Source organism: Chiloscyllium plagiosum, chromosome 1 (genome assembly GCF_004010195.1).
Source record: "Chiloscyllium plagiosum isolate BGI_BamShark_2017 chromosome 1, ASM401019v2, whole genome shotgun sequence".
Classification (NCBI taxonomy): Eukaryota; Metazoa; Chordata; class Chondrichthyes; order Orectolobiformes; family Hemiscylliidae; genus Chiloscyllium; species Chiloscyllium plagiosum.
The window spans coordinates 106930514-106943240 of record NC_057710.1 but is presented as its reverse complement, the minus strand read 5'-3'; the positions used below and the strand labels follow the sequence as shown (position 1 = coordinate 106943240).

The 12727-nt window shown below is 39.2% G+C and overlaps 1 protein-coding gene across 4 annotated transcripts in view; it reads left to right on the top strand.

Annotated features, from left to right (window-relative positions):
• Window positions 1-12727, top strand: part of rbpjb (recombination signal binding protein for immunoglobulin kappa J region b) — a 105751-nt gene that overhangs the window by 57607 nt on the left and 35417 nt on the right. For all 4 annotated transcript variants that reach the window (XM_043693585.1, XM_043693566.1, XM_043693595.1 and 1 more), the window contains 2 exons: window positions 6846-7020; window positions 10257-10394. In XM_043693585.1, the coding sequence (XP_043549520.1) occupies window positions 6846-7020; window positions 10257-10394 (313 nt within the window). The remainder of the gene's footprint in view (window positions 1-6845; window positions 7021-10256; window positions 10395-12727) is intronic.

Sequence of the window (12727 nt, the reverse complement as noted above, 5' to 3'; positions counted from 1 at the left end):
GCTTATGCCCGAAACGTCGATTCTCCTGTTCCCTGGATGCTGCCTGACCTGCTGCGCTTTTCCAGCAACACATTTCCAGCTCTGATCTCCAGCATCTGCAGACCTCACTTTCTCCGCAACCACATTATAGCAGAACCAATGTATGAAAACCCCCTTGTTCTTCAATAGTCCAAGGATATTGTTGGAAGCGATCCAGTCTCTATTCATGTCACTCCTGCCATCCCAGGAATTAGTCTGGTAAATTTTTGTTACACTTCCTCTGGCTAGAACATCCATCCTCTGCTAAAAAAACAAAAGCTGTTCTCAAGGTGCCATCTGACCAAGGCTCTGTACAATTGCAACAAGGCATCTCTGCTCCTGTACTCAAATCCTCTCAATATGAAAGCTAACAAACACACTTGCCTTCACCTGCTGCATATTCAGCAACTGGTATACAAGGACACCCAGATCTCATTGCACCTTCCCTTTCCCACTTTATTGGCATCCAGATAATCTCCTTCATTTTTGTTATCAAAGTAGATAACTTCACATTTAACCACATTGTTTCACCTGCCATACATTTTCCACTCAACATGTCCAAATCACAATGAAGTATCTCTGCTGCGTCCTCACAGTTCATCCTCCCATCTGTCTTTGTGGGTCTGCAAACTTGGAGACATTGTTCACCTTGTAATCTGTAAAATGAGTGACAGAGAACTCCCAAATTCTACTATTTAAAGAAAATAATATCAATAGTATGAATTTATTTAATTCTAAAAGTGAACGTTTCAACAGCAACTGTTCACAACTCTAAGTTCCCCTTTCTCTTAGCTGCTTATTACCTGCCTCCAAATCTATAACAATATAATGTTCCAATAACACACTTCTTAAAATTGCGACAACCTAATTTCAAAACCATACAGCGGCTGTCGTCATTGGTGTCTTTCTTCTGGCTGAAGATATCCCTGGATTGTCATCTTTTAGTACAAATGTGTTTCAAATGGGAAAATGTACCTTTTGGTACAATGTTTCAATGTGTTGGGTTTCTCTCAGTGGCAGTTACTGTCTGATTTTCAAACTGCCTGCCTTTTTTATATTCCCAACATCAGATTGTTTCATTGATTCAATGTTGGCACAGCAATAAATTCAAACTCGATTGGGTTTAGTATCTTGGAGCATAATTTAAACTGGTTAAATTTGAATTGTTGTCAAAATAGCAACCAACTCAGGTATTTATTTCACAGCCAAATGTAACATATTTTCAATTTCCAGTACACTGAGACTGCTCTTGGAAGCTCTCAGTGCAGAACAGCATTCACTCCTAAAAGTACAGTACACGCCTTCAACTTCGTAACAATATTACATTTCGTTCTCTCATCTAAATCATTAATATATGTTTTGAATAGCTGTGGTCCCTGTGGTACTCCAATAGTCACTGCCTACCATTCAGAAAAAGACCTATTTATTCCTACTTTGTTCCCTGTTTGCCAACCAGTTCTCTATCCATGTCAGTGCACCATTATGCGCTTTAATTTTGTGCTAATCGCTCATGTGGGACCTTGTTGAAAGCTTTCTGAAAGTCTAAGTAAATCTCATACAGTGCTTCCCTCTTATCAATTTTATTAATTATATAATTGAAAAGTTCCAGTAGCTTTGTTGAGCTATATTTCCCTTTCGTCCATCCATGCTGACACTGTCCAATCCTGTTACTGTTTTCCAAGTGCTCTGTTATTAAATCTTAATTAAGCATTTTTGCATGGTGGCAGGTTAACTGGTCTCTAACTGTTTCCTTTCTATCTTCTTTTCATTGTGGTGTTACAATTTCCTCCCTCCAATCCGTAGGAACTATAGGTTGGGCAAATCAAATCCGGTCCAGTTCAGTAGAATTCCTGGAGTGTGTCAGAAATGGTTTTCTGGATCAACGTGTTGAGGAAAGGGCCATCCTAGATTGGGAATTGTGTAAAGAGAAAGAAATAATTGTCAATCTAGCTGTGTGAAGCTCCTTGAGGAAAAGTGACCATAATATGATGGAGTTCTTAATTAAGATGCGCAGTTACGTGGTTCATTCTGAGGTAGGATCCTGAATCTGAATGCAGGAAGCTACAGTGATATGAAGTGTGAGCTGGCTATTGTAAATTGGGCAACGTTACTGAAGGGATGATGGTAGATAGGCAATGGTAAGCATTTAAAGGGCACCTAAATGAACTGCAAGAATTGTTAATTCCTGTGGGCGGCACGATGGCACAGTGGTTAGCACTGCTGCCTCACAGCGCCAGAGACTCTGGTTCAATTCCCGCCTCAGGCGACTGACTGTGTGGGTTTCCTCCGGGTGCTCTGGTTTCCTCCCACAGTCCAAAACTGTGCAGGTTAGGTGAATTGGCCATGCTAAATTGCCCATAGTGTTAGATGCAGGGATAAATGTAGGGGAATGGGTCTGGGTCGGTGTGGACTTGTTGGGCCGAAGGGCCTGTTTCCACACTAAGTAATCTAATCTAATCATAATTGCTGTCTGGCGGGGAAAAAAAAGGAAAGATGGTCTGACCATGGCTAACAAGGGAAGTACGGAAGAGTATTTGATCAGTGGAAAGGCATACAAATTGGCCAAAAAGAGAAGATTGGGAGCAATTTAAATTTCTGCAAAGGAGGACAAAGAGATTGAGAAGAAATGTAGATTATGACTCTAAGCTTGAGGAATAAATCGATTACAAAAGCTTCGATAAGTGTGTGGAGAGAAAATGGCTAGTGAGAACAGTGAGAAACAAGAGAAGTTATAATGGGAATAAAGAGAAGGCAGGCTAGTTAAATACATGTTTTGATTCTGTCTTCACAAAGGAGGATATAAATAAAATCCCCAAAATGTTAGGGAACGTGAGATCCAGAGAGGGAAAATGGGAGAAAATCAGGGTTAGTAGGGAAATGGGGTCAGGAATATTGATGGGATTAGAGGCCGATAAATCCCCTTAACTGGATGCACTGCATCCCAGAATACTAAAGGAGTGACTGTAGAAATGGTAGCTATATTGTTGGTTATCTTTCAGTAAGGAGAAAGCGAGGACTGCAGATGCTGGAGATCAGAGCTGAAAAATGTGTTGCTGGAAAAGTACAGCAGGTCACGAAGTGTGAGAATGTTATCATATAAGCTATTTGATCTACATGCAGATTCAATTTGACCATAATTACATCTTTACCTTATTGTTTGACTCTCTAATTTTCTGTTAAATGCCTTCCCCAACATTTCTATTACAGTTTGGGGTTCTATATACAATCCCCACTGTATTCTTTTAGGACTCATTCCTTTGGTACTGACGTGTGCTGTGACCATTGGGTGTTGACTCTCCCACTCCAGAATGTCCTGTAACCACTCCCAAGATATCCTTGACCCTAGAGCATCCTAGAGTCTTGTTTGCTGCCAAAGAAACATTTTTTTCCCCTTGTGAATGAATCACCTATTGTAGCATTACCACACTTATTCTTCCTCCTCCTAGCAGCAGAGCCAACAATGTTGCAATAAATTTGACAGTTGATACTTGCCTCTGACAGGCCATTCCCCATGTCAGTATCCAAAGTGATACATCCATTGTGCAGAGGATGGCCATAGGATTCCCTGAACTGCAATGTCATCCATTCCCCCTCTGCCCATGGAATCTCAGCCTGCGGAGTCACCATGTCTACCTGTGCCATCAATGATACATTCAGCCTTGTGGGTGCTCTACAGTGTCCCCAGCTGCCACTTCAGAACTTGGGCTTTTATTAGTTTCAGCTGGAGTCACTTCATGCAGATGTTCTGATTCCAAGTATTTGAACTGTTTGACTTACCACTTAGAGCAGATGGAGCACGCTATTTGATTTTGATTTGATTTATTGTTGTCACATGTACCGAGATATGGTGAAAAGCCTTGTTTTGCATGCTAACCTGACAATTTATACTTTATCTAAGTACATCAGGGTAATAGGACAGAATGCAGTTAGTGTTACAGTTACAGAGAAGGTCCAGAGAAAGGTCAACTCTTAATGAGACGTCCGTTCACAAGTCTGATAGCAGGGCAGAATCTATTTGTACGTGTTTTCAAACTTTTGTATTTTCTGCCTGATGGAAGAGGTGGTGAGAGGGGTCTTTGGCCACTTTCCTGAGGCAGTAGGAAAGAGGGCTGAATTTCATGATTGACTGTGTTGTGTTCACATCTCTGTAATTTCTTGTGGTTTTGGGCAGAGCAATTTCCATGCCAAGATGTAATGTATCCAGGTAGAATGCTTTCTATGGTTTATCTATAAAACTTGCTAAGAGTCTTTGTGAATTTCATGCTGAATTTCTTTAACCCTCTCAGGAAGTAGAGGTGTTAGTGTGCTTTCTTGACTGCAGCATTGGTGTGGATGGACCCCAGGGTAGATTAGTGATATTTACTCCAAGGATCTTGAAGCTCTTGACCACCTCCACCTCAGTAGCATTGATACAGACAAGTGTGTCTTCTGCATTTGGTAAAGTCAGTGACATTGAGGGAGAGATTGTTGTCGTTACACCATGCCATTAAACTGTATCTCTTTCCTGTACTCTGCCTCAAAGCTGTTTGAGATGTGATCCACAATGGTGATGTCATCAGTAAATGTGTAAAGGTAATTAAAGCTGAATTTCGCCACATAATTTTAAGTGTGTAAAGAATATAGTAGTGGGTTGAGTATGCAGCCTTGTGGGGCCCTGGTGTTGAAAATTATTATGGAGGAGGTGTTGTCACCTGTCCACACTGATTTACGGTCTACCAATTGCAGTTGATCCAATTGTTCTCTAAGGACACTGATGCTATCTCTTGTTCAGTGATGAGCTTAGAGCCAGGGAGATGGCACCTGTTAAAGACCTATTGTGATGGTAGATGAATTTTAGCAGATCAAGGCAGTCTGGGAGGCTGGATTGGATGTGTGCTTTTGAAGGATGATGGATGTCAGAGCCACTGGGCAGTAATCATTAAGGCACATTGTCTAATGTTTCTTTGGCACCAGGGATATAGTGGTTGTCTTGAAGCAAGTGGGAACCTCACATCCTAGTAAGGAGAGATTAAAGTGTCTGCAAATAGACCCGCCAGCTGGCCCATGCAGCATTGTGTGCATGATGTGGTCTCCATCCAGGCTAGTTGCTTTCTGTGGGTTCACCCTTGAGAAGGCCAAGTTCTCCTTCCTTGACTTTAATTTAAACCTTTAGTTTGTCCTTAAAATTAAATAATATTAATGACTATCTGACTCTTCTTCCCTGGACCTCTGTACTGTTGCCGTTACAAATTACAAACCAAAAATGGAAAGCTTACAAACATTAAGTGATGAAAATGACTTGATTTGGGAGATGAAGGTGAAGGAATCCCTCTGAGGCAGTGACAATAATATAGTAGAATTTACTTTGCAGTCTGAGAGGGAGAAAATTGAATCAACTGTAACATTATTACAATTGAGTAAAGGTAACTACAAAGACATGAGGGAGGAACTGGCTAACGTTGATTGGAAGAGAAGCCTAGTAGGGAAAATGGTGAAGCAGCAATGGCAGGAGTTTCTGAGGTTAACTCAGGAGACACAGAAGAAATTCATCCCCACCAAGAAGAATTTATTAAGGGGAGGATGAGGCAACCCTGACTGATGGGGAAATGAGGAACTATACAAAAGCAAAAGACAAAAGCATACAATGTGATGAAGATTAGTAGGAAACCAGAGGATGAGGAAGCCTTTAAAAACTGGTAGAGGGTTACTTTAAAAAAGCAATAAAGCGGGTGAAGAAATATGAAAGTAAACTAGCTAGTAATAAATTACAAGGATTTATTTTGGTATCTGAAAGGTAAGAGAGGCAAGGGCTGATGTTGGGACTGCTGGAAAATGAGGCTGGAGAAGTAACCATGGGGGAGCAAAGAAATGGAGAAACTGAATAGGTACTTGGCATCTCTCTTCACAATGGAAGACACCAGCAGCATACCACAACTTTGAGAATCAGAGGGCAGCAGGGGGTGTAGTGGACATAATTAAGGAGAAGGTGCTGGGGAAGCTGGAAAGTCTGAAGGCAGGTAAGTCATCCCGACTGGATGGACTACACCCCAAAGTGCTGAAGAACATAGCTGAGGACATTGTGGAATTATTGTTGGTGATCTTTGTGGAATTATTGGAGTGAGGGAGGGTCCCAAAGGACTGGAAAGTGGCTAATGTGACACCCCTGTTTAAAAGAGGGATGCAGATGATAGAAAACTATAGGCCTGACCTTGGTCGTTAATAAGATTGAGTCCATTACTGAAGATGTGATTGCGGGGTACTGAAAGTGCATGGGAATATTAGGCTGAGTGGGCACAGCTTTGCGAAGGAAGTCCTGCCTAACAAGTCTGTTAAAATTCGTTATGGAGTTACACAACATAGAAATAGATTCTTCAGTCCAACTCGTCCATGCCCACCAGATATCCTTAACTAATCTCGCCATGTTTTTGCAGGGCAGTAGAAAGAAAGATCAAAGTAGTCAGTTAAAATTGGTGGAATTGATTATAGCATGTCAGAGTCTTAGAATTTGATTTTAATCACTTGCCTTGTTTTGTTTAATTATTATTGTAATGACTGATAGTTTTGACTTCAATTTGTTTTTCCTCTTTCCCCCAGAAAAGATGCACAATTAATAAATTTTCACGCATTACCTGAAAGCACTGAACCTGGACCAACAAGCTTCAGTGTCATGTATTAGCTATTTTGAAAATGTGCGATTCTACTTTTCATTGTATATTTACATTGCAATTGATGTCTAGAAAACCTGAGACCAGTTCCATGAAATTCCATCTTGTCTCAGTCACATGGGCCATATTGCTTCTACTTTTATTTGCTTATTTAAATAAAATCTTGTCCTTTTACTGTTGCAGAACTATTGCACAGCCAAAACATTGTACATATCAGACTCTGACAAGAGAAAGCACTTCATGTTATCAGTAAAAATGTTTTATGGTAATAGTGACGACATCGGCGTCTTTCACAGCAAGCGGATCAAAGTAATCTCCAAACCTTCTAAAAAGAAACAATCCTTGAAAAATGCAGACTGTGAGTATCTATGCATTTTGTGTTCAAATACTATGTCATTGTACAATGGATGATATTGCACACAACTCTTCGTTTTGAAAGGTTTGTAGTTTTTTTTTAAAAACAAGCATTATTTAAAATTAATGCCCTGGAAAATGGCTCGCTTAGAAACAAGTTGGTCATTCTCAAGCTTTAAGATTCAAGCTTACCATGCATACAGGAGTAATTGGTCATCTGATTTCCAGTTTGGTAGGAAGACTGGAGAAGCTAAACTGCAATGTTTACGCTTAGGTTGAAAAATTCCAATCAAATCAACTATTTCCATCAGAGGGAAAACTATAGTAATTGAATTACGTTTGCACAGCACAACATTGAGTAAGATCTTTATCATCTAAAGCTATGCTGCTTTAATGCACCACATACCTGACTTGAATTTGTTTGCATTTCTCTGTGACGATTTTTTAGCTCCGTACAGTTGGCTGAGAGAGTGGGAACTAGGGGAGGTGATTGTCTATCCTCCAGACAATGTTTAAAGAATCTAATTAAAAATTGAAAGAACTGCGGAATGCTATAGATCGGAAACAAAAACAGAATTTGCTGGAAAAGCTCAGCAGCTCTGGCAGCATCTATTTTGGAAAATGATATAAAGGGACCTACGGGGCAACTTTTTCACACAGGTTGATCATGTATGACACGAGCTGCCAGAGGAAGTAGTGGTGTCTGGTACAATTGCAGCATTTAAAAGGCATATAGATGGGTAAATGAATAGGAAGGGTTTAGAGGGATATGAGCCAAGTACTGGCAAATGGGACTAGATTAGGTTAGGATATCGGGTTGGTATGGACGAGTTGGACCAAAGGATCTGTTTCCATGTTGTACATCTCGATGACTGTAATCCCCATAAACACCCCTTGCCACAACAGGTAAAATCAAACACACGTTCTTACAGGAGAGAGAGTATCAGCCTGGGCCCTGCAGGTTTTTTTCACTGCTGCTAAAACTTAACCAAGCCAGAGAAAAGTTGCTCTGGGAGAACTGGCTGCACCCCTTTCATTGTACTAGTGTTTTTTAAACTTAAAAGCCTCTGCCTGAGGCAGTATCTGTTAGCTATTATCAAACTAACCCTAAAACCCTACACCCCAGACTTTTCAGAGTCTGTGTCATTTATGACCTATCTTAAAAACAAAACCAAGGACTGCATAACCTTATTAAAAGAGTGGCTTTGTCGCACCCTGAAATAACACATTGTTTCTCTCTACAGTGATTGCCTGACCAGCTGAGCATTTCTCTCATTTTGTTTCATTTCACATTTCAAATAATTTACATTACTTTGCTGTCATGAATCCTCTTCTGTTCTTTCCTGAAGAAATTATTAATTCCTTACTGCTTTAAGGTTATATAGACTTAATTTATTGTCTGGTCCCTTCCATCCAAGTTGACCATTGTTCATTGTGAGCCTTAACTCTACATCATTCCACTGTGGGTGCCTAACTGCTGAGCCTAAACTTGTCCTTCTTAATTACACATCTTTTATTTACAACAGAGTTTTCTGCAACTTAGCTGTTAATAGGAGCAAAAGTTGGTTTCATCTAAATTATTGGAACCAAGTCCAATTAAAATATTTACGTTTGCAGTCTGCTGAGATCAGCTAATTTGGTGTAGTCAAAGGATCAAATCCGAATCCTTCCTGGTCTTGGGATCAACTATTTATTGAATTAGCATGGAAGTGAATATTTTCTTAAAGTTATAGAAACAATTGAAAAATTGTAGATCAAAATATAGTCGTTTTGTTTAAAAAAAAAATGGGATTTTATCATTGGAATAGTAAGGAGCAGCTAATGAAAAGAAAAAGTAATGAATAAATTGGGAAGTGAAACAGTAAAAAGCAAAGGAAATAAGTGAAATCAGATCTGATATTTTAGTTGAGGTAAAGGTAGTCACTTTGTAAACTCTGTCGTTCTTATTAAATGCCTACAACCTCAAGCACTTACAAAATAAATTGAGAAAAAAATAAAACCTCAATGTAGATTATAGCATAAAATTACAGAGCAACACTAAATCGGCGAAACTGTGGCAGGTAGAGTTCAGTGTAAGCAAGTGTGAGATTATCTAGTTTGGACTGAAAAAGGATGGATAGAATCTAGAAAGTACTATGAAGTTAAATAAGCTGTATGTCCAGAGACTCTTGGGTGTTTAGGCGCATAGGTATTTACATGTCTCAAACAGGTTTTAGAAAAATCAAAAAAGCAAATGGAATGCTAGCCTTGATATGTTGAGGACTGGAGTATAAGGATGTAGAAGTTCTACTGCAGTTATACAAACCCTGATTAGACCCCACTTGGAGTACTGAGGGGAGATGTGGGCACCACATCTTAGGATATATTGACCTTGGAAGTCAAATGTGGAATTACAAGAATGATACCTGGACTTCGGGGGTTATATTATGTGGAGAGATTATACAAATTAGGCATCTTTTCTGTAGAATTTAGAAGGCTAACTGGTGATCTGATGGAATTCTTCAAGGTAGAAACAAGAGGAGGCAGGGCAGACCAGGTTAAACACTTTACACTGGTTGGGTATTCTGAAACTACCAGGCATAGACTGGGAATTAGGGCCAGACCATTCAGGAGAGATGTCAGGAAGCACTCATAAATGCAAAGATTGGTAGATATTTGGAACACTTTTTTTTCCGCAAATATCAGTGCATGTTGGATCAGTTAATTTTAAATCTGAGATTGAGAATTTCTTTAAGCATAGGCATTCCGGGATATAGGCCAAAGGCAGGTTTTTTTAGAATTAGATTAGATTACTTAGTGTGGAAACAGGCGCTTAGGCCCAACAAGTCCACACCGACCCACCGAAGCGCAACCCACCCAGACCCATTCCCCTACTCCTACCACTACAGGCAATTTAGCATGGCCAATTCGCCTAACCTGCACATTTTTGGACTGTGGGAGGAAATCAGAGCACCCGGAGGAAACCCACGCAAACACAGGGACAATGTGCAAACTTCACGTAGGCAGTCGCCTGAGACGGGAATTGAACCCAGGTCTCTGGTGCTGTGAGGCAGGAGTGCTAACCACTGTGCCACCGTGCTGCAGGTGTATGGAGTTAGCCCACAGATGAGCCATGTATTGTGAAACACGCTCAAGTGGCTGAATGTTGGACTGCTGTGTCTATGTTCAATGTAGAACACCCCCAGCTATTATCTCTGTATTTTGTTGTGATATCCTCCAATTGCTTTTTTTTATCTTTAGTATGTATTGCATCAGGAACAAAGGTGGCATTATTTAACAGACTTCGTTCGCAGACTGTCAGCACACGTTATCTACATGTAGAAGGAGGAAATTTCCATGCCAGTTCACAACAGTGGGGAGCTTTTTACATCCATTTATGTAAGTAACAACAATTAACCAATGCTTGTGTTTTGCTTGAAATTATTTTTATATTAAACGTTACTTGAGACACAGCCATCATCTTGCAAAAACATATCCCCACTGTATTCATAAAACAAAATCCAACCAGAAGAGAGCAACAACTTTGGAGCACTGGGTTCTCCTTGGTTCTTAGAATGTGTCTCCTCTTCCACCATACACTTGCGCGCACAGTGTCCTTCTGGCAGCTTGATCCCTAAAATTGCAAGATCGCAGATGTGCTGGGTTAGGAGCTTTTCTCTGTTTCTATAACTGAGGTGCTGTCATAGGCAAGAAATTTGTATCCAGCTTTAGCACATTATGTATGAAAAAAGACCATCTAAAATTTTAAAATTAAAAATTAAAATTCAGATGTCAGTGAATGAGATATAAACTGATACATTTTATTATCACTTATTTTAAGTCTGTTTTGAATTATTGTTCAGGAGCCTCAGTTTTGTATTTCAGAAGTTAATAAATAACTTGTATTTCCTTTAAAATACTGTGGGGAGGGGAGTAGTTTTACAACCTAATGTTTGTCTGTTTTGGCTCACTTGGCTAAGTTGAAAATGCTGTTGTGCTTCAAGGCCTATTTGAAATTTTTGAGATTTGAGGTTTTTTAAGCTTAATAGAAACACCTGTAGCTTGGGGAGAGGTTTTTATTTTACTTGTACTTTGTTTTGGCCAGTTATATGAAGTCCTTGCATGTGTACAGCAAGCTCCTGAGTGAAAGAGAATATGGTAATATTAAATTGCCTCAGTTAGGAGTTGGTTTTGCTCCAGCCACATTAGGTTAAAACTTTGAAGAGGTTAATTGAAGCTGAGTTAGCTCAAGCTCAGGCTTATGATAGTTTCTTTCTGGAGCTATCAGTGTTTCCAGACTTGGAGTTAAAGTCAGTTACCTTAAACTGATTCAGATATTTGAGAACAGGGTTCTAGTGTGAACTCTGACCAAAGGTTGGTGTTGGGTTCAGTACTACAGATGTTCTCTTTGTGACCTCAAGAAGTGTTTGGGATGAATGGAATTCTCCTTAGCTGCTGTGTTTAAAACTCTTTGAATTTGTATTATAAGTAAATTGGTTTATTCTATTTCATCTTCATTTCTTTATCTTAAGCTCTTGAAAGCAAAATCTGCAAGTTGCATGCATCTGTCCCAGTGGGGGGGTAACTTTGTTAGAACACAACACGCAACGCTATTATACATCAAGTCCAATTTTAATTTGGGGATGCGATTTGACCAATAATATTAGTTGCACCATAACATGAGCCATGTGGGCCTAACGTTCTCAGCTTTGCTTACTGCTCTCTGCCACACTAACAGATGTTGGCCAGAACAACAATTGAAATACAATCATTTTTGACTTCAACATAAGAGTTATATATCAACTATAATTTCCACTCCTAACTGCTACTGAGTGAACCAGTTCCCTTCCTTTCCTGGAAAGTGCAAGTATGAATATTTGTTGAGCACAGTTTAGGGTTTTATTGTGCTTTATTTAACAGTACAATGGCCTGCAGATATTCATTATGTTGCTTCAAAGATGGAGTGAGATACCATATTGCTGCTGTTACTTATTGACCTTCATCTCAACAAGTCACTAGCTTTGAGCAATCGGCAATTTAGTTGTAATTGTGGGTGATGTAATTTTACAAGGCAAATGAATACTTTACTGTAAAGAGTGTATTAAGAAGAGCCTCAATGAATCTTTAATGAAAGCCTTCATTTATTAATCTCTGAAGTGCCATTTTGTTAATTTCTAATAAGTTTTCTTTATATCAGAATAGTTACAGACACTTTAATCAAATTTGTAATTGCTCATAAAATCAAGTATGATTGGACACAACGTAATATTCAAATACAATTTAATTGGAGTGACAGTAATGTAGTATTAGCATAATATACTGGTTCCTGGATGCACAACCGGCTACATTGAAATGTCACCAACATTGAAGTTACGTGAGCAAATTTTGCTTTTAGTTCACTTTTTATTTGTCATAATAGTAATCAACATTTGTGAATTGATTTTAATTTTGTAAAATGATCATTGTAATTATAAAAATAGCAAAAATATTAACTGAGAGCAATGAGAGTGAAGGATGAATTTCTGTAAAATCTGAGCTTTTTTTATTTGATATAGTATAATGACATTACCAAAGTAGTTGACTTGATGAAACTTCAGTGTGTTTGTCCATGGTATTTCCATTTGTTTTTGAGATGTGTTGAATCCCTTTCGCGTGTACTTAATGTATCAAGGTCTTGAATAAAAAGGCATGATCTGTGATGGCAGATACTACCTGGATTATTGGTAATAGTG